Here is a 22,909-nt window from a genome sequence, read left to right on the forward strand (position 1 = left end):
AGGACTTTAAAACTAACTTAGTCTAGATCTCCTCACATTTTAAAAACAAAACCCTGTATTTTCAGCCCTAGGTACTTACTTAAGTTAATATCACATACTTTCTGCTTTGGTCCCAGGCTATTGAACAAAACATGAATAGATTCCATTCATTCATACTTTACAACTTCTACCATTCTTTCTCATTTGTGCCTCAAGGCATATAAATTGTTCATATTTCCTGTCCTGCTCAAATCAAATGATTTCCCTTTATATTCAGTAAATGGTGCCTGTTTACATGTAACTTTTAAAAATACATAATGGAGCAAGATCACAGAGTTAAAACCTAAACACCTGGATTTTAGGTGCCTAGAGGAAAAGACCATTTGAAACTTTTTTTTTTTTGCATTATTTCTATAGGTTATGATTTTAAGATAGTGTAAAACATTGGTAAAATTTTTAAATTAGTACAAACAGTACAGCCTTGAACTTCTCTTGTTTTGCATTCTCATTATACAGAGAACCAGAGGAATGGTTAAAAAGTAGCCAGAGAAGTGAGCAGTTCTTTTGCTTTGAAATCACAGGCTAGAATCCTGACTGGCCAGCGTTGTTTGGTCACTAAGTCAAGCCTGACTCTGTGATCCCACAGACTGCAGCACACACACACCAGGCTCATCTGTCCTCCACTGTCTCCCCGAGTTTGCCCAAATTCATGTCCATTGAGCTGGTGAAGCTATCCAACCATCTCATCCTCTGTCACCCCCCCTCTCCTTTTGCCTTCAATCTTTCTCAGCATCAGGGTTTTTTCCAATGAGTCGGCTCTTCGCAACAGATGGTCAAAGTATTGGAGCTTCAGTTTCAGTTCTTCCAATGAATATTCAGGGCTGATTTCCTCTAGGACTGACTGGTTTGATCTCCTTGCTGTCCAAAAGACTCTCAAGAGTCTTCTCCAACACCACAATTCAAAAGCATCAATTCTTCCACATTCAGCCTTCTTTATGGTCCAACTTTCACATTCATACATGACTACTGGAAAAACCATACTTTTGACTATACAAACTTTTGTCAGCAAAGTGATGTCACTGCTTTTTAATACACTCTCTAGGTTTTTCATAGCTTTTCTTCCAAGGAGCAAGCATTTTTTAATTAAATTGAGACCTGTGTTTGATCCCTAGGTTGAGAAGATCCCCTGGAGAGGGGAATGGCTATCCACTCCAGTATTCTTGCCTGGAGAATTCCAAGGACAGAGAAGACGAGCAAGCTACAGTCCATGGGGTCACAAAGTCAGACACGACTGAGTGATTTTATTTTCAGTTTTTTAATGGGACTGCACTTGTCAAATAATTAACTGGCCCGTTTGTGTCTCAAAGGTGCTATTCTTCTCAGGGACACCTGGATTTTAAGAACTGCCCATTCTAAGTTGGTTTCTTCAAAAGCAGATGTCAGGAGGAGAATTCAGGAACAAATGATTTATGGACAAAGTGCTTGCAGAATAAACTGGTGAAGAGATGGGGAAGCAGAAGAGTGAAGGATGTGGTGGGGTTCAGGACATGCTGCTGAAATCATGTAACTTGAACCCACGGTCTTTTAACTGAGATCACACTCCTGGTCCCAGGATGTAATGGAGCCCAGGTTCTTAATGTCTTATCACAGAAATAATTCAGAAACAAAGTGTTTCTCTCTGTATAAGTCCACTTCTGGCAACTCTCCGACCCACGTGAACCTCCCCACAGCCACTGCCGCCACCCTCCAGAATGGCCAACAGGGGACCTGCCTACGGCCTGAGCCGGGAGGTACAGCAGAAGATTGAGAAACAATACGATGTGGACCTGGAGCAAATCCTGATCCAGTGGATCACCACCCAGTGCCGCAGGGATGTGGGCCGGCCCCAGCCTGGGCGCGAGAACTTCCAGAACTGGCTCAAGGATGGCACGGTGCTGTGTGAGCTCATTAATGGGCTGTACCCCGAGGGGCAGGCCCCAGTGAAGAAGATCCAGGCCTCCACCATGGCCTTCAAGCAGATGGAGCAGATCTCCCAGTTCCTGCAAGCAGCCGAGCGCTACGGCATCAACACCGCTGACATCTCCCAGACTGTGGACCTCTGGGAAGGACAGAACATGGCCTGTGTGCAGCGGACGCTGATGAATCTGGGCGGGCTGGCGGTAGCCCGGGATGATGGGCTCTTCTCTGGGGATCCTAACTGGTTTCCCAAGAAATCCAAGGAGAACCCTCGCTACTTCTCGGACAACCAACTGCAGGAGGGCAAGAATGTGATTGGCTTACAGATGGGGACCAACCGCGGGGCTTCTCAGGCAGGCATGACAGGCTATGGGATGCCGCGCCAGATCCTCTGATCTGCTCTGCAGCCCTGCCCCTGCCCTCCGTGAATGGTTAATATATATGTTGTTGTTTTTTTGTTTTTTTTTTTGTTTTTTTTTAGCATTGACATTCCCTGAGAGCCCTCGGAAGCTCTCGTTCTTCCTTCTGCCAGGGTGGGGGCCTGGCCTGTCTCCTCCGGGGTTGCCCGACGGTGGCCTCCCCCTTGTGCTTACTAATACATTCCCTTCTCCAAACACACAAAACTGGACCAACTGGCCTCTTTTCCCCTGGGACCAAGACTGGGGGGGGGCCTCACCCCCTCTCCGCACCATACCTCTTCTCTTTCCTCTGGCCTCTTCCCTCTGAGCCCTGTGCCCTAATCCATTCCTTAGCTGGGCATCAGGGATGCTGCCTGACGGCCTTCTCCCCCCACAAGTATGCCTTGCCTACAGCTATGACTGCAGGGACTTAATTTATAGGGAGGGGCCTGTGGCCGCCACCACCCCAGCCCCAGCTGGACTGCACTCACCACACTTCGGAGGCAGCCTGCCCTGGCAGAGGCCCCCAGGCTTCTCATTTTCCATTCCTTTTTGTGGCTCAGGGGTGGGAGTGAGGGGGCCTGGGAGGGAAGGCTGCTCACCATGGGCTGGGGCTTGAAAAATCTTTGAGTTTGCTGATTTAAATAAAGAATCTCTGTCTTTAAAAAAAAAAAAAAAAAGAAAGTCCACTTCTTACCTATCGGGCTTCCCTGGTGACTCAGATGGTAAAGAATCTGCTTGCAATGCAGGAGACTTAGGTTTGATCCTTGGGTTGGGAAGATCCCCTGGAGAAGGGAATGGCTACCCACTACAGTATTCTTGCCTGGAGAATTCCATCGACAAATGAGCCTAGCAGGTCCTTCAGCCATAAAGGGTCCATGGGGGTAGCAAAGAGTCGGACACCACTGAGTGATTTTTACACTTCACAGAGTTTGGGCCATCTCAGAAGGTGAAACTGACCCCAGGGTATGAAGTTATCAGTGTTTATATGGCTAGGTAATTTCAGAGGTTAATGAGTAGAAGGAGTATTCTAGCTATTTGGGGGAACAGATGGGGATTTCCAGGAATTGGGCCACCACCAACTTTTGGACCTTTCTGGTCTGCCTTGGTGGCTGTGCGGGCACAGGAGGGCCGAGAGGAGATACTTCACATTCAAGGTCAGGCGGGGCGACTCATCCAAGTTAAGGAGCAGCAGCTGCACTTTGCTGGAGCAGCCATGAAGAGCTACCCCACGTCCAAGGTAAGAGAAACTCAAGTAAGACGGTAGGTGTTGCGAGAGGGCATCAGAGGGCAGATACACTGAAACCATAATCACAGAAAACTAGCCAATCTGATCACATGGACCACAGCCTTGTAAAACTAAGCCATGCCTTGTGGGGCCACCCAAGACAGACGGGTCATAGTGGAGAGGTCTGACAGAATGTGGTCCACTGGAGAAGGGAATGGCAAACCACTTCAGTATTCTTGCCTTGAGAACCCCATGAACAGTATGAAAAGGCAAAATGATAAGATACCGAAAGAGGAACTCCCCAGGTCGGTAAGTGCCCAGTATGCTACTGGAAATCAGTGGAGAAATAACTCCAGAAAGAATGAAGGGATGGAGCCAAAGCAAAAACAACACCCAGCTGTGGATGTGACTGGTGATGGAAGCAAGGTCCAGTGCTATAAAGAGCAATATTGCATAGGAACCTGGAATGTCAGGTCCATGAATCAAGGCAAATTGGAAGTGGTCAAACAGGAGATGCCAAGAGTGAACATCAACATTCTAGGAATCAGTGAACTAAAATGGACTGGAATGGGTGAATTTAACTCAGATGACCATTATATCTACTACTGCAGGCAGGAATCCCCTAGAAGAAATGGAGTAGCCATCATGGTCAACAAAAGAGTCTGAAATGCAGTACTTGGATGCAATCTCAAAAGCAACAGAATGATCTCTGTTCATTTCCAAAGCAAACAATTCAATATCACCATAATCCAAGCCTATGCCCCAACCAGTAACACTGAAGAAGCTGAAATTGAATGGTTCTATGAAGATCTACAAGGCCTTTTAGAACTAACACCCAAAAAAGATGTCCTTTTCATTATAAGGGACTGGAATGCAAAAGCAGGAAGTCAAGAAACACCTGGAGTAACAGGCAAGTTTGGCCTTGGAGTACAGAATGAAGCAAGGCAAAGACTAATAAGAGTTTTGCCAAGAGAATGCACTGGTCATAGCAAACACCCTCTTCCAACAACACAAGAGAAAACTCTACACATGGACATCACCAGATGGTCAACACTGAAATCAGACTGATTATATTCTTTGCAGCCAAAGATGGAGAAGCTCTATACAGTCATCAAAAACAAGACCAGGAGCTGACTGTGACTCAGATCTTGAACTCCTTATTGCCAAATTCAGACTTAAATTGAAGAAAGTAGGGAAAAACACTAGACCATCCAGGTATGACCTAAATCAAATCCCTTACGATTATACAGTGGAAATGAGAAATAGATTTAAGGGACTAGATCTGATAGAGTGCCTGATGAACTATGCATGGAGGTTTGTGACATTGTACAGGAGACAGGGATCAAGACCATCCCCATGGAAAAGAAATGCAAAACAAAATGGCTGTCTGGGGAGGCCTTACAAACAGCTGTGAAAGGAAGAGAAGCAAAAAGCCAAGGAGAAAAGGAAAGATATAAGCATCTGAATGCAGAGTTCCAAAGAAGAGCAAGGAGAGATAAGAAAGCCTTCCTCAGTGATCAATGCAAAGAAATAGAGGAAAACAACAGAATGGGAAAGACTAGAGATCTCTTCAAGAAAATTAGAGATACCAAGGGAACATTTCATGCAAAGACGGACTCGATAAAGGACAGAAATGGTATGGACCTAACAGAAGCAGAAGATATTAAGAAGAGGTGGCAAGAATACACAGAAGAACTGTACAAAAAAGATCTTCATGACCCAGATAATCACAATGGTGTGAACACTCACTTAGAGCCAGACATCCTGGAATGTGAAGTCAAGTGGGCCTTAGAAAGCATCACTACAGGCATCAGGGGCGAGGGTCCCAGTTGTGCTTTCAGGGGTCACCATTGCGGCTGGGAACGCCCATTTTGTGGGCTCTTGGGTCCCCATTGATCGGCATCCAGTGAGGGGAGCAGAGGGGTGTGGACCACAGTTGGTAAAGAGTCTGCCTGCAGTGTGGGAGACCCTAGTTTGGTCCCTGGGTCAGGAAGATCTCCTGGAGAAGGAAATGACAGGCCACTCCAGTGTTCTTGCCTGGAGAATTCAATGGACTGAGGAACCTGGTCATCCAGAGGACCCAAGACATGGTAGTTACTAATAGACTCCCCACAGTACTTCTTCATTCCATGTGGACTGCTTCAAGGGCAGTGAGCATCACAGCTTCCCTTGAACTTCATCTGGAATATATAGGTGGACTATAAAGAAAGCTGAGTGCAGAAGAATGGATGCCTTTGAACTGTGGTGTTGGAGAAGACTCTTGACAGCCCTTGAACTGCAAGGAAATCCAACCAGTCCATCCTAAAGGAAATCAGTTCTGGGTGTTCATTGGAAGGACTGATGTTGAAGCTGAAACTCCAATACTTTGGCCACCTGATGCGAAGAGCTGACTCATTTGAAAAGACCCTGATGTTGGGAAAGATTGAAGGCAGGAGGAGAAGGGGACGACAGAGGATGAGATGGTTAGATGGCATCACCAACTCAATGGACACGAGTTTGGGTAAACTCTGGGAGTTGGTGATGGACAGGGAGGCCTGGCGTGCTGCAGTTCATGGGGTCACAAAGAGTCAGACACAACTGAGCGACTGAACTGAACTGAATAGAAAAACAAATGCTGTTCAAGGACACTGAAAGAACCCTAATGTTGAAAATCAGATCTGTATTGTGAGCAATGCTTAGAAATCCATGAGTTGAAGCATAGTATTATGCCTGTCATCCTTGTAGTTCCCTCAGTGAAATATGTTAAGAAAAGCTCTTCATTCATGGTATAGATTCATGAAGAAGCTAAATAGCATTAATCCTTTACATTGACAACTGTGAATTTAAATCTCTTGTGAATCCTATGTGACAACCACACATACCAACATGATTTATTAGTATTATATCAATATTTTTAGTCCTCTTGTATTTCAACTAAAAATATCAATATACAATTGTACATGAAGTCAAGACATAAAATCAGGGCAAATACAAAGTATTCCATCCTTTCAGAAAGGGAACGAAAAATCTATGTGCTTTGCCTATTGCATTTTTATGTATTAGATCCTGAAGTATTTTATTCACCACACCCAATTGAATGAATGATTCACAAATGTTTCAGAGAGGAAAGGATCATTTCTCTTTAACAATGAGTAGTTCAACTCCTCTCAAAGCAAATACCAGATGGTAATAACTATGAAGGATGAAGTTGATTATTCATATTTATATTACTCATTCGTTAGCTTGACAAAAGTACTAGATCTGTTACCACATTTTTTAAAAATATATCTGCATGTGAAAGTGAAAGTGGCTCGGTCATGCCTGACTCTTTGTGACCCCATGGACTATACAGTCCATGGGATTCTCTAGGCCAGAATTCTGGAGTGAGTAGCCTATCCCTTCTCCAGGGGATCTTCCTGACCCGGGAATCGGGCCGGGGTCTCCTGCACTGCAGGCGGATTCTTTACCAACTGAGTTCTCAGGGCTTCCCTGGTAGCTCAGTTGGGAAAGAATATCTGCATAACTGTCTATAAATTTGGAATTAGCAATCTGTCTGTGAGCAAGACCGGTCCTAAGCAGCTTCTGTGATAAAACAGAAGCATGTCTGTCTGACTTTCCTCTACAAGGATCTTTCACTGTTCTTGTGCTAGTAAACATGGAAAGTATTAGATTCAGTTTCTAAATGAGAATTACAGTGAGAAACCAATGGCTACTATCAGAGCTGGCCATTGAAGTACTTGATGGGAGAGGCAGTCCTAGCTCTACCAAGTAGTAGCCCTCATGAAATTAGCTATTGTCATTGTAGCCATGTTGCTTGAATTTGTGGTGTTATTTGCTGAGTTATTCAAGAGTATGCCTTCACCCTGTCAATAACACATATTTCCATAACATATAGCGACACACTAAACCAATGTGCATTCTACAGTAAATCCCAGCCGGATGTCTTTTAGGAGCCTCTCCGGCCATTGTCATAAGTGAGTCTAATTTTGTGTGAGACCATGAAAACTCAGGGTTTTTATTATGCTTGTGCTTATGACGGGAGGTCTGAGAAGGCACTTCTGAAGGTTTATGCCTACCATTCGTTGTCATTTGTACAGAGTCTTCAAAGGTTTAATCACTGAGGTGTTGCTTCTACACTTGTACTAGGCTGAGTAGCAACATGCCCTTTCTCCCTAAGTGCAGTAGAAGTCATTCCCACTTCCCAACATGTCTGCCTTCTGTCTTCTGGAGTAGGTATTGCTTGAGCTCACCACAGCCTGGTAGGTGGAAATCGTCAGAACATTCTAGAAACCCTTTTGATTGCAGTCTCTTCAGGAGGTTACAACTGCTGCAAACCTCAGGATTTTACAAAGCACTTTTTACAACCTCAGATGAAGGAAAAGTCAACACTTGTGACAGTCACAGGCTTCCATGGCCTGTACGTGATCGTGGGCTTTGCTTTCCTAATCATCCTGTTTCTTATACCAACTAAGATGTCACTGTATTTTTTTTCTGATCATTTTATCTTTGATGTTTTTTAGATATATTATGGATTTTCCTATATATCTTCACTTATTGATGAAGGTCTTATGTTAGTAGTAGCTACTAAAACTGACTTCCATTCAGTTAGCTGTGGTAGAATAGGAAAAAGAATGACCAACTGTATATTATTAACATTATGTATTAATATATTATTAGTTTTATTGTTTGCAGGCATCCAATTCTAACTTTCTGAAAGAAACATTCAGAAAAATCATGTCCTTTTGAATGTCCATTTGACTGTATAGGAGCAAGGCAATGTTATTACGTAAAATTGTTTAGTTTCCATTACGTTTCTCCTGTTTGATGTAGATATCAGCCTTTGGTTCTATCACTAGCATTGCAAGTAAAAAAAAAAATTAATTGAAAGAAAGAAAGCATCACTACAAGCAAAGCTAGTGGAAGTGATGGAATTCCAGTTGAGCTATTTCAAATCCTGGAACATGATGTTGTGAAAGTGCTGCACTTAATATGCCAACAAATTTGGAACACTCAGCAGTGGCCCCAGGACTGGAAAAGATCAGTTTTCATTCCAATCCCAAAGAAAGGCAATGCCAAAGAATGCTCAAACTATCGCACAATTGCACTCATCTCACACGCTAGTAAAGTAATGCTCAAAATTCTCCAAGCCAAGCTTCAGCAATACGTGAACCGTGAACTTCCAGATGTTCAAGCTGGCTTTAGAAAAGGCAGAGGAACCAGAGATCAAACTGCCAACATCTGCTGGATCGTGGAAAAAGCAAGAGAGTTCCAGAAAAACATCTATTTCTGCTTTATTGACTATGCCAAAGCCTTTGACTGTGTGGATCACAATAAACTGTGGAGAATTCTGAAAGAGATGGGAATACCAGATCACCTAACCTGCCTCTTGGGAAACCTGTATGCAGGTCAGGAAGCAACAGTTAGAACTGGACATGGAACAACAGACTGGTTCCAAATCGGAAACGGAGTAGGCCAAGGCTGTATATTGTCACCCTGCTTATTTAACTTCTATGCAGAGTACATCATGAGAAACGCTGGGCTGGAAGAAGCACAAGCTGGAATCAAGATTGCCAGGAGAAATATCAATAACCTCAGATATGCAGATGACACCACCCTTATGGCAGAAAGTGAAGAGGAACTAAAAAGCCTCTTGATGAAAATGAAAGAGGAGAGTGAAAAAGTTAGCTTAAAGCTCAACATTCAGAAAATGAAGATCATGGCATCTGGTCCCATCACTTCATGGGAAATAGATGGGGAAACAGTGGCTGACTATTTTGGGGCTCCAAAATCACTGCAGATGGTGACTGCAGCCATGGAACTAAAAGACACTTACTCCTTGGAAGGAAAGTTATGACCAACCTAGATGGCATATTAAAAAGCAGAGATATTACTTTGTCAACGAGGGTCCGTCTAGTCAAGGCTATGGTTTTTCCAGTGGTCATGTATGGATGTGAGAGTTGGACTGTGAAGAAAGCTGAGCATCAAAGAATTGATGCTTTTGAACTGTGGTGTTGGAGAAGACTCTTGAGAGTCCCTTGGACTGCAAAGAGATCCAACCAGTCCATCCTAAAGGAGATCAGTCCTGGGTGTTCACTGGAAGGACTGATGCTGAAGCTGAAACTCCAACACTTTGGCCACCTCATGTGAAGAGTTAACTCATTGGAAAAGACCCTGATGCTGAGAGGAATTGGGAGCAGGAGGAGAAGGGGACGATAGAGGATGAGATGGCTGGATGGCATCACCGACTCAATGGACATGAGTTTGGGTAAATTCTGGGAGTTGGTGATGGACAGGGAGTCCTGGTGTGCTGCAATTCATGGGGTTGCAAAGTGTCAGACACGACTGAGCGACTGAACTGACTGGTCTTGCCTTGAAACTGTTGTGCCGCCTGTGACTGTGTCATTTAGCTTGCTGATGTGTTACAGCAAGCATATACTGAGGCTTAAGGTCAGTAAAGAATCTACCTGTGAGAAAGTCAGTTCCTAGTCAGGTTGATGAGAAGTCCAGGGTCCCCGAGGAGAAGAATGGGGTCTGGGGCTCTCAAGGAGGAGAGAAGGATCTGAGGATCTTCAGGAGGAGAAAAGGACAAACATTTTTTTCTACATTGCTTTGTCTTAGTGAATATAACAATGTATCTTGCTCGAGATATGTTTCTCCTTGTCAAGAACCTTCTGACTAATCTTGTTATCTTAAAACTTGTATACTGTGGGAGTGGGTCTGGTAAGACCTTTCTATTGTTAGTTCGAATCTTGTTAATTTAAGATGTATGTTGTAGGAGTGGGTCTGATAAAAGTAAATAAGGCCTTGCTAAGATTAGCGAGGGGGGCACTCTCTGTCCCCCTTCTGATGTCTATGTCAGAAGCTTTCCCTGTCCCTTTTCATACTTTAATAAAACTCTGCTACACAAAAGCTCTTGCGTGATCAAGCCTCATGCCTGGTCTCGAAGCCAAATCTTCTTCAGAAATCACGAATCTGACACCGTTCACAGTAAGCTATCAGCGGCAATGCAGGAGACACAGGTTTGATCCCTGGGTTGGAAGATCCCGTGGAGAAGAGAATGCAACCCACTCCAGTATTCTTGCCTGGAGAATCCCACAGACAGAAGCCTGGCAGGCTACAGTCTATGGGGTCATGAAGAGTCGGACACAACTGAGCAGCTAACACTTACTTAAGGTCTAAGAGAAGTCTACTTGCCCACCATCTAGGACCCATTTGGTTCTAAACAGTTTATGCTGTGTCCTTGATCATTCTTTCAAAGGTTCTGCCCTGCCCCCTTCCCTCCCGTTTTATTACCCCGAAATATGTCACCTTAGTACATTGACAATATCTTATTCTTTAAGATAAAGGAATTTGAGAAACAGAAACAGGAAGGTTGCTCTGATCTCACCATTCTTCCCTGAAAGCAGGAGATAAATCTCCCTTTGAAAGGTGTCTTCCCTGTGCTGGGAGGAAAGGAGACATTCTTGTCACCAGAGACAGGGAATTTAGGGCCAAGAAGGCTGTCTAAACAAACCTTGTTACCTCTTCACAGGTTACTATCCTTAGCCCAAACCACTTGTCAATTCTTCACAAATGTATTGCTTCTTTGTCTAGAAAGTATAAAAGTTTCTTGGTCTGTTCACTTCTTTGAGTCTCACATCTCTGTGGAACTCCCATAGGTGTATCTGTGCATATGTAATTTAAATTGTTTTTCTCTTGTTAACCTATCTTTTATTATAGGGGAGTCTCAGCCAAGAACCTAGAAGGATAAAGGGAAAATTATAGCTCCTTCCCTACGAAGGACCTGCAAGCTCATACAAAATCCTACAGAAGGTAGCTTCAGTCTGATATTGCAGTGGCACTCCAGAGAGTACACTGCGCCTCAGAGCCTGTCCTGATCTGAGGCAATGAGCCCGGTTCCAGTGCCATTGGCTAAAGGCCCCACAGGCAGAAATGTCCAGGTCTTTCAGGCTCTCTGCACAGGTGGCTGAATGTAGCCCAGGGCAGTCCTCCAAAGAAGAGTCTCATGTGAATCGCAGGTATCTAAAGTCATAACCCCCAAGGCTGAGGCTGTGGGTGAAGGTGAAGGTGAAGTCACTGAGTCCTGTCTGACTCTTTGCAACCCCGTGGACTGTAGCCTACTAGGTTCCTCCATCCATGGGATTCTCCAGGCAAAAATACTGGAGTGGGTTACTGTTTCCTTCTCCAGGGGATCTTCCCGACCCAGGGATCGAACCTGGGTCTCCCACATTGGAGGCAGATGCTTTAACCTCTGAGCCACCAGGGAAGCCCGGGAGGCTGCAGAGGGGCTGGTAAAGCATTTTTACCAGAGGTGTTCTGCCCTGCCCTTCAGGCCTTACCTGAAAAGAAGAGATGATAAGGAGTATTCTAGGTGACTGGGCTGGGGACCCTAAAAAGCCTGAGTGTGCTCAGACTCAGTTGTGATGCTGCCCCTGATTGTTTGGCTTCTACCTCGAGGAGGCCTTCATCATAGCTGTCTGAGACTGAAATAGGAGGGAAGGGGACAGCACACAAAAGAATGGCATAGCCTGATGACACAACACAAACTGATCAGAACCAGATAGGTCCAAGATGGCAGACAAGTGGCCTCCACTAGACCTTGAGCCTCAACACACACTCATTGTAACACTGGGCTTCCTTGGTACCTCAGTCAGTAAAGAAACTGCCTGCAATGCAGGAGACCCATGTTCAATCCCTGGGTAGGGAAGATCCCCTGGAGAAGGGAATGGCAACCCACTCCAGTATTCTTGTCTGAGAATTCCATGGACAGAGAAGCCTGGGGGGCTACAGCAGTCCGTGGGGTCTCAAAGAGTCAGACCCGACTGAGCGACTAACACTTTCACTTTCACAGGGGTCAGGACAGTTCCAAGGCCCACCAGAAAGATCAAAAAGTGGGTGGTGGCCCAATTCCTGGAAATCCCCAACCTTTCCCCCAAATTCCCCAACTCATTAGCCTATGAAATCACCCAACCCTATAAAACTGACAACCCCATACTCTGGTGTTCCTCTTGCCTTCTGAGATGGGCCATACTCTGTCTGTGGAGTGTGTTTCTCTCTAAATAAATCCACTTGTTACCTATCACTTTGTCTCTCATTGAATTCTGTCTTCAATGAGACATCAGGAATCTGAGCTTCCAACTCTGTGCCCTATGACAGTCTAGAGGAGTGGGATGGGGTAGGGGATGGGAGAGAGGTTGAAGAGGGAAGGAACATATATAAACCTTTGACTGATTCGTGTTGTTGTATGGCAGAAACCAACATGACGTTATAAAGCAATTATCCTCCAATTAAAGGTTGAAAAAAAGAATCTGAGTCTCATTAAGTCCCAAGACCAGGTGGGATCTCAGTTAGAAGACCATGGGTTCAAGTCCCACGATGGGTTTAGGCGGGGTTCAAGTCCCAATCAGAGGTGGTGCAGTTTGAAAACCAGGGCTTCCTGGGATGTTCTGCCCTCCTGAGAGAGACCCCTAGTGGAGCTCACCTCCGTGTCTGAAGAGTGTGTGTGGTCCGTTTCCTTCTGATGGAGTCAGTAACGGTTATCAAGTTTCAAACTTTGGGTTTGCAGGATCAGAGGATTTAAGAATACCACCTAGGTGGCCATGTTTTTTAGAGGGAATTATTGTTAATTTGTGCTTCCGTGAGAGGCCTCCCAGTTCACTGGTGCTATGTGATTCCAACAAATCCCTCAGAGAAGCCAAACCCCTCACACTAAAGCCACCGAACAGGCCTCTCCCCACCTGAATTCCTCTCCCCTGACTCTAGCTACCCCTCTGTCACCGTGATTCCTTTGACTTCTGGCCCTTGGATTTGTCTTTCCGTCCTTCTGCCCTTTTACCAGCCCGGTGAACAGTTGTTGGGGCTGGCACCACTGAGACACAGGTGGGGCCACCTGTCCCTGCCAGGCCCTTCTGCCCACCTCCAGCGGCTATTAGCTGGTGTGCGTTTCAAAGGCCTGAGCAGAGTGGGGGAACCAGGAGGGGAGAGGACCAGGCCCTGCCAGGCCAGGCCTGATGGGCCAGCAGCCATCATCAGCCTGTCCTGCAAAATCCGACTGAGAATTTTTAGTCAAGTCCAAATCACGGATCCTGTCAGGAATCATCCAGATTCAAATTCCAAGTTATGTTTACATTTCTGGAGCTTCAGAATGTGCTGAAGCTTGTTCCTACATGAATGTGTTTTTAAAATCCTCTTTCCAATAGCTGATTTAACTTCAACATAAAAAAAGGAAGAAAAAAAAAAAGGAGGAAAAAAGAAAACAGACTTTCCCCTGATGTGGTAGTGTTTCTATACCTTACACTAGAAATATTACAGGATTCCTGAGGTCAAATTGGAACCTGGCCTAGCTTTGCTGGATACACTGGAGGCCATGTGGCACACGTATTGTACTGCTTCAATTGTTACCCTGCAGCTTGAAGCACAAAGATGTTGTGCTATGCTTTTATTTCCTTGAGGATTTTGGTTATTTTTATTTATCACATTAATATGAGCATTTAAATGCAAATGTGGAGAGCACCAAAGAATTTCTTTCCGTGGTTTAACCCCAGGACATTTTGTGAAGAAAAACAGTTTCTGGGGGAGATGCTGTTAATCATTTTGAGTTGCCAGCATTAACTAAGGGAAACCATGTACTTGTTATTTATGTAATTTTTATCACACAAGGAAATGTTTATAATTAAAATACCAAGAAGTCAAATACATTATAGAGTAAAATATATAAAGAGATAAGCATAATATGTGATGAAATGTTTATCTTCTCACTTAACATTTCCTTCCATCCAAAGAATCAGCACTGACTGTTTAGGGATAATGATGAAATGGTGTGTGAGTAAGCATGAACAATCAACTAATATTTGACTGGGGAGCCAAGAATACTCAATAGGGAGAGGACAGTCTCTTCAACAAACGGTGTTGGAAAAATTGGATCAGTTCAGTTCAGTTCAGTCGCTCAGTCGTGTCCGACTCTTTGCAACCCCGTGAATCGCAGCACACCAGGCCTCCCTGTCCATCACCATCTCCCGGAGTTCACTCAGACTCACGTCCATCGAGTCCGTGATGCCATCCAGCCATCTCATCCTCTGTCGTCCCCTTCTCCTCCTGCCCCCAATCCCTCCCAGCATCAGAGTCTTTTCCAGTGAATCAACTCTTCACATGAGGTGGCCAAAGTACTGGAGTTTCAGCTTTAGCATCAATCCTTCCAAAGAAATCCCAGGGTTGATCTCCTTCAGAATGCACTGGTTGGATCTCCTTGCAGTCCAAGGGACTCTCAAGAGTCTTCTCCAACACCATACTTCAAAAGCATCAATTCTTCAGCGCTCTGCCTTCTTCACAGTCCAACTCTCACATCCATACATGACCACAGGAAAAACTATAGCCTTGACTAGATGGGCCTTAGTCGGCAAAGTAATATCTCTGCTTTTGAATATGCTAATTGGATAATCATCTGCAAAAGAATGGAATTGGACCCCTGCTTTACACCACTCACAGAAATCAAGTTGAGGACTTCCCTGTTGGTACAGTGGATAAGAATCCACCTGCCAATGCAGGGAACACGGGTTCAGTCCCTGGTCTGGGAAGATTCCACATGCCATGGAGCAACTAAGCCCACGTGCCACAGCTACTGAAGCCCATGGGCCTAGAGCCCGTGCTCTGCAACAAGAGAAGCCAGTGCAACGAGAAGCCTGCACACCACAGGGACGAGTAGCCCCCACTCAGCACAACTAGAGAAAGCCTGAGCTCCGCAACAAGAGAAGCCAGTGCAACGAGAAGCCTGCACACCAGTGACGAGTAGCCTCCACTTAGCACAACTAGAGAAAGCCTGAGCACAGCAACAAAAGACCCAGCACAACCAAAAATAGACTAATTAATTCCAAAAATTAAGTTGAAATGGATTAAAGACTTAACTGTAAGACCTGAAACTGTAAAACCCTTAGGAAAAAACATAGGGGAAACCATAGCCTTGCCTAGACGGACCTTTGTTGGAAAAGCAATGTCTCTGCTTTTTATATGTTGTCTAGGATGGTCATAACTTTTCTTCCAAGGAGTAAGCGCCTTTTAATTTCATGGCTGCAGTCATCATCTGCAATGATTTTGGAACCCTAGAAAATAAAGTCTGCCACTGTTTCCACTTTTTCTCCATCAATTTCTCATGAAGTGATGGGACCGGATGGCATCTTTGTTTTCTGAATGTTGAGCTTTAAAAAAAAAAAAAAAAGCTTCTGCATAGCAAAAAAAGCAATCAACAAAATGAAAAGCAACCTGTAGAGCAGGAGAAAATCTTTGCAAACCAACTATCTGATATTCAAGGAACTCATAGAACTCAATAGAAAAAATAATAATAATCTAATTTAAAAATGAGCAGAAGACCTGAATAGATATTTTCCCAAAGAAGACTTCCACATGGCTAAATATATGTTTAACATCACTAGTCATCAGTTCAGTTCAGTCATCAGGGAAATGCAGATCAAAACCACGATGAGATATCACCCACAACTGTTGGAATGGCTGTTGCCAAAAGACAGATAACAAATGCTGAGGAGTGTGTGGAGAGGAGGGAACCCTCATGCTCTGGTGGTGGGAATGTAAACTGGTGCAGCCACTATGGAAAACGGTATGGAAGTTCCTCAGAAAACGAATGATAGACCTACCATGTAGTCCAGCAATTTCACTTCTGGACATGAATCCAAAGGAAATGAAATTACTATCACAAAGAAAGATCTATACTCCCACGTTCATTCCAGTGTTATTCGCAAGGCATGGAAACAAGTGTCTGTCGACAGATGAATGAATACATAGAATGAGACACATGTACAAACAATGACATATTATTCAGTCATAAGATGGAAGGAAACCCTGCCACTCACAACAGCATGCATAGGCCCGGAAGTCATTACGTTACGTACAACAAGTCAGACAGAGAAAGACACATACTGTGTGATCTTACTCATGTGTGTGATCTAAAATAACCAAACTTGGATTGGTGGTCCAGTGGCTAAGACTTTGTTCTCCCAATGCAGGGGGCCAGGTTCAGTCCCTCCCTGGCCAGGACACAAGACCCCACATGCCACGAGTAAGAGTTTGCGTGCTGCAGCTAAAGATCCTGCGTGCCACAGTGAAGACTGAAGACCCTGAACCCCGCAACGAAGACCCGGCACAGTCAGATAAACAACATTTTTTTAATAAAATAAAATAACCAAGAGAATAGAATGGTGGTTGCCAGGGACTGAAATGTGGAGAAATGGCAAGGTGTTGATTAAAGGGTGTAAACGTCCACTTATAAGATGAATAGGTTCTGGGGAATCTAATGTACAGCATGGTGACCATAGCTAACAACACTGCATTACACAGTTGAAAATTGCTACGAGGGTAAATCTTAAATGTTCTCACCACAAAAAGAGGGAAAAGGTAATTATATGAGGTAATGGAGGTTAACTCCCAGAAGGAAATGGCACCCCACTCCAGTACTCTTGCCTGGAAAATCCCATGGACGGAGCAGCCTGGTAGGCTGCAGTCCACGGGGTCGCTAGGAGTCGGACAGGACTGAGTGACTTCACTTTCACTTTTCACTTTCATGTACTGGAGAAGGAAATGGCAACCCACTCCAGTGTTTTTGCCTGGAGAATCCCAGGGACGGGGGAGCCTGGTGGGCTGCCGTCTATGGGGTCGAACAATGTTGGACGACTGAAGCGAATTAGCAGCAATGGAGGTTAACTAAATGTACTGTAATCATCTTCCAATATATGTGTATCAAATCATCATGCTATACAACTTTAACTTACACAATGATAAATCAATTGTATCTCAATTAAAAAAAAAGAAATGGGGTATGTGTGTGTGCTTGAAGCAATAGATTAAATCAAATAATTCTTGCAAACTGCCTGGGCCACAATAAGTTCTAAAATATGGTAGTTAACTATGGATAAAATATTTTTAAGTCTCATGGTCAATTAAATTTTGCAAAGTTTTATTTAAACAAAATTAAGCAGTATCTTTACTGCAGCGTGCCTCAGAGTCATTTATATGCTAATTCCTACTCAAGCCTGCTTCATCCCCAGATTCACTGTTGGAATCCTAATGCCCAATGAGACAGTGTGAGGAGGTGGGGCCATTGTGAGATGATTGGGTCCTGAGGGTGCAGCCTTCTCAAATGACACTATTGTTGTTACGTAAGAAGCACCACACAACTCTCTAGCCCCTTCTACCCAGTGACGACACATCCAGAAGCTTGGAGTCTGGCAGGAGATCTTAGCCAGAACGTGACCATGCTAGCACTGGGATGTTGGTGTAGAGGTTCAGAACAAGTCTTCCCGAAATAAGTCATTTTTGCATGAGGATTATTTTGAGCTAAAGGCAATCAAGACCCTGCAGTTCAAGAGAAACTATGGTCTCTGCCTTAACAATCTAAAAGAACTTCAGTTGGGGATTATCCCCAAAAAAGACTCATTTCCAGAGGTAAATTTTTATCCAAGTGGCCCCATCAATATGGCAGGGCAAACATCTAATACCAAATATTTCTTATCATGCTGTTAATGATCCTCCTGTCCTAGGAAGCCCCTATCCTATTCCTTAGCTCAACGTGACACATACACCTCATTTTTCCTTTCTATCTTTGAATCCCTCATGTATGTGGGCTTCCCGTACATATGAAATTAACCTCTATTTTCTCCTGTTAATTGTCTCATGTCAGTTTAATACTTAGATCAGTCAGAAGAATCTAGGAGGGTAGAGGAAATTTTCTTCCTCCCCAACATTGGAATTTCAGCCTCTATAACTGTTGTTTGCAAGCTATTCAGTTTGTGGTATTTTGTTATAATAGCCCCAACAGCTAAGACATTAATATACATTGTGAACTTGGAGAGGAATGGTGTAACGAGACTCATGAACATAGAATCATTTGTTTATGTAAAGACCTGCTGTTCTTTGGAACACACTTTGGGAAACTCTTATTTGACACATTTAGAAATGAAACTTCATTCAGTAGTGAAATACCTTTAAAACTCAGTATCTATTACCAGTTCATAGTTTATGAAATGAAGATTTTTCACTCCCATTCACCTGCCACCATTAGCTATTTTTGTCTATTTGTCTATTTCATTAGTCTGTGATCAATTATACAAATTTTGGCAGAAGGAGGCCTTGTCAGTGGATTTTAAATATATTTTCAAGGGTGGTTTTTACTGGATATTAAAATATATTATGTACTACATATAATATATGTGTGAGTGCGTGTTAGCCATTCAGTTGTGTCTGACTCTTTGTGACCACATGGACTGTAGCCTGCTAGGCTCCTCTGTCCATGGGATTCTCCAGGCAAGAATATTGGAGTGGGATGCCATCCCCTTCTCCAGGCAATCTTCCCAACCCAGGGATATAGCACATAATATATTTTATACAATTTGTACAATTGTGAAAAATCTTCATTTCTATATATATAGTCACTATATATATATATATATATATATATGTATATATAATATATAGTGATACTGGGTTTTAAAATGTATTTCCCTTCTGAATAGTTTCACTTCTGAATGGGTTTTGGGCTTCCCTGATAGCTCAGTTCGTAAAAAATACGCCTGTAATGCAGGAGACCCCGGTTCAATTCCTAGGAAGATCCTCTGGAGAAGGGATAGGTTACCCACTCCAGTATTCTTGGGCTTCCCTTGTGGCTCAGCTGGTAAAGAATCCACCTGTAATGTGGGAGACCTGGGTTCAATCCCTGGGTTAGGAAGATCCCCTGGAGAAGAGAAAAGCTACCCACTCCAGTATTCCAGCCTAGAGAATTCCACAGACTGCATAGTCCATGGGGTCGCAAAAAGTCAGACACGACTGAGCACCTTTCACGTTAGCTTTCTGAATGGGTTTTATGAGTTTCCTAAAGTGTGTTCCAGAGAACTGCCAGTCTTAACATACATAATATGTGTACATATGTAGTACAGTGTATTGTATAATGATTATATATACACATACATACAATATAGATGTATTATTTCTTAGTATATACTTACATGTATGTCTGTATGGAGCTTCCCAGGTGGTGCTGGTGGTAAAGAATCACCTTTCAATGCAGGAGACAAGAGTCGCAGATTTGATCCCTGGGTCAAGAAGATCCCCTGGAGGAGAGCACGGCAATCCATTCCAGTATTCTTGCCTGGAGAACCCCATGGACAGAGGAGCCTTGCTGGCTGTAGCCCATAGGGTCGCAAAGAATCGGACATGACTGAAGAGACTTAGTATGCAAGCACATACGTATGTGTATATACTTAAGTAAAGCCTTTTATTCCTCCTTTCACTATCATGGTTTCCTTTAATTTTGCAAATTTGAATGAATAATGAAGAGACTAAATTAGCATTGAGCTAAGGTAATTTGGGGGAAATAAGGACATTTTAAAAAGAGAAAATCCTTTCAACTCAGTTTTGAAGGAATGATAAAATGAAATAAAATTTTTATAACTTATATGGCAGTCTTAAATTTCTTTAAAATATGAGCAGTTGATTTGACTAAGCATGAAATTTTAATTGGCACTAAGTACTTCGTCTCATGTCGCTCTTTTTTTTTATTTTTTCACCTTTTGCAAATTTTACCCCTTGCTGACAGCCTTGTCAGAACTGTCTCTAATCCTTAATGTGAGCTATAAGCTCTTCACAGAGCAAATGCTGCAGCCTGGTCATCTGTATGATATACATGTTTAGTCATTAAAACTACCAGTCAGCTATATGCAGCAGGGCATATATATGTCTAAATTATGAATTTGAGGTCCTCAAAATCCTGAAGTACTTTTGAAGTTATTGAATATTAAGTTATGTACAGTTAAAAATTTTTGCATAGCATTTCCCAAAATGCAGCGCACAAAACTCTGATTCCTCAGGCTGCTAACAGGGTGGTCGATAACAGAGTTTCTTTGGTCAAATAGGTCTGGAAAAATTGGTTTAAACCAAAGCTTCTCTAACTCTCTGTGATGAATGACCAGTGTTTCTTTTATTCTGTTTTTCTCAGGCCATTTTTGGTCAAATATAATAAAACTAGTCACCAAATAAATGAAATTTATTACAGTCAACAAACATTTTTCTGCCAAATTTCTCTAAAGTTTCTGAACGCTTACTCTGTTCATTTCAATACTTATCAGTAAACAGTACGAAAAAAATTCCAACACTCAGCTGACCTAATCCACAGACCATATTTTAAGTTTTAAAAAAATGTAAATGTATTACAAAAGTACTTCCCGGAGATTTTAATATACTAACAGGCACTGTAAATCTACAAGAGATATATTCCACGTGTAACATTTAGGAAATTTTCCCAGTTAAGCACGCAGAACCTCTTCATTTGGTTGATTTTACCAGCACATCCTATGAGCTGTGTTCTGCGGGAAACACTTTGAGAAAAGATTTTAAGTGTGTTTTGTTAAACTCTACTTTCCCAAAAACTACAGCTCCATGCATGTCATATAAGTTAAGTTTTGCTTCCCAGCACATCTATATTTGTAGACAATCCCCAGTTATCTAAAGAAAGACGGATGGATGGATAGACAGATGGAAAAGAAGGAGAAAGGAAAAAAGGAAGGAAGGAGAAAGGGAGGAAGGAAGGAAAGGAGGGAGCGACAGAGAGAGGAAGGAAAACCTTAAACAACAGGCACTTAATTATACAATTGCTAAAGGGAAGAAAATACTCTGAGAGCTAAAAATTATTTGAAAGTTGCTTCTGTCACTAGGCAATTTTCTTTCCGAAGCACTTTCTTTTTTAAATTCTAAAAAGTAGTTGCCAGATATCCTGACATGTGATGCTAAACATAGAACCCACCAGAATACCATCGCTCATGTTCTGGGAATGTGCTAATTCATAATGAGTGGAAGCTCATCAGTCTGAGTCCTTGTTTCCTAAAAGTTCAGGAGGCTAAAATGTAGGGGCAGGTGGTCAGCCAGGCTCCTGCATGATTTCATTATTTTTTAATTGGAGGATAATTTCTTTACAAAGTTGTGTTGCTTTCTGCGGTACAACAACACGAATCAGCTATAACCAAATGGGCTTTCCTGAAGGCTCAGAGGGTGAAGAATCTGCCTGCAAAGCAGGAGACACAGGAGATGCTTGTTGGATTCCTGGGTCAGGAAGATCCCCTGGAGGAGGGCATGGCAACCCATTCCAGTATTCTTGCCTGAAGAATCCCATGGACATGAATGAGTGAGGGACAGTCACTCAGTCATGTCTGACTCTTTGCAACCCCATGGACTATACAGTCCATGGAATTCTCTAGGCCAGAATACTGGAGTGGGAAGCCTTTCCCTTCTCCAAGGGATCTTCCCAACCCAGGAATCGAACCCAGGTCTCCTGCGTTGCAAGTGGATTCTTTACCAGCTGAGCCACAAGGGAAGCCTGAGAATACTGGAGTGGTTAGCCTTTCCCTTCTCCAGGGAATCTTCCCGACCCGGAAATTGAACTGGGGTTTCCTGCATTGCAGGCAGATTCTTTACCAACTGAGCTATCACAGAAGCCTATAACTCTATAATCATAAAGAAGGAAATCAGTTCAGTTGCTCAGTTGTGGTCCAACTCTTTTTGACCCCATGAACTGCAGCAGGCCAGGCCTCCCTGTCCATCACCAACTCCCGGAGTTCACCCAAACTCATGTCCATTGAATCGGTGATGCCATCCAACCATCTCATCCGTCATCCCCTTCTCCTCCTGCCCTCAATCTTTCCCAGCATCAGAGTCTTTTGAAATGAGTCAGCTCTTTGCATCAGGTGGCCAAAGTATTGGAGTTTCAGCTTCAACATCAGTCCTTCCAATGAACACCCAGGACTGATCTTCTTTAGGATGGACTGGTTGGATCTCTTTGCAGTCCAAGGAACTCTCAAGAGTCTTTTCCAACACCACAGTTCAAAAGCATTGGTGCTCAGCTTTCTTTATATTCTAACTCTCACATCCATACATGACCACTGGAAAAACCATATCCTTGACTAGATGGACCTTTGTTGGCAAAATAATGCCTCTGCTTTTTAATATGCCTTCTAGGTTGGTCATAACTTTCCTCCCAAGGAGTAAGTGTCTTTTAATTTCATGGCTGCAGTCACCATCTGCAGTGATTTTGGACCCCAAAAAATAAGTTAGCCACTCTTTCCACTGTTTCCCCATCTATTTGCCATGAAGTGATGGGACCAGATGCCATGATCTTCGTTTTCTGAATGTTGAGCTTTAGGCCAACTTTTTCACTCTCCTCTTTCACTTTCATCAAGAGGCTCTTTAGTTCCTCTTCACTTTCTGCCCATAAGGGTGGTATCATCTGCATATCTGAGATTACTGATATTTCTCCCAGCAATCTTGATTCCAGCTTGTGCTTCCTCCAGCCCAGCGTTTCTCATGATGTACTCTGCATATA

The 22,909-nt window shown here is 43.4% G+C and overlaps 1 protein-coding gene across 1 annotated transcript; it reads left to right on the top strand.

Moving 5' to 3' along the window:
• The first annotated feature begins 1,678 nt into the window (after positions 1-1,678).
• On the top strand, positions 1,679-3,013 carry LOC120853065 (transgelin-2-like). The gene has a single exon (XM_040226668.1). It carries the CDS (start codon positions 1,731-1,733, stop codon positions 2,328-2,330), a length of 600 nt encoding a protein of 199 aa, XP_040082602.1. The 5' UTR covers positions 1,679-1,730; the 3' UTR covers positions 2,331-3,013.
• Positions 3,014-22,909: the final 19,896 nt, after the last annotated feature.

Source organism: Oryx dammah, unplaced genomic scaffold (assembly GCF_014754425.2).
Source record: "Oryx dammah isolate SB20612 unplaced genomic scaffold, SCBI_Odam_1.1 HiC_scaffold_26, whole genome shotgun sequence".
Lineage (NCBI taxonomy): Eukaryota > Metazoa > Chordata > Mammalia > Artiodactyla > Bovidae > Oryx > Oryx dammah.

Bases quoted from the DNA above. Each gene is read 5' to 3' on its own strand.
- LOC120853065 (XM_040226668.1), top strand. From the start codon at position 1,731: ATGGCCAACAGGGGACCTGCCTACGGCCTGAGCCGGGAGGTACAGCAG.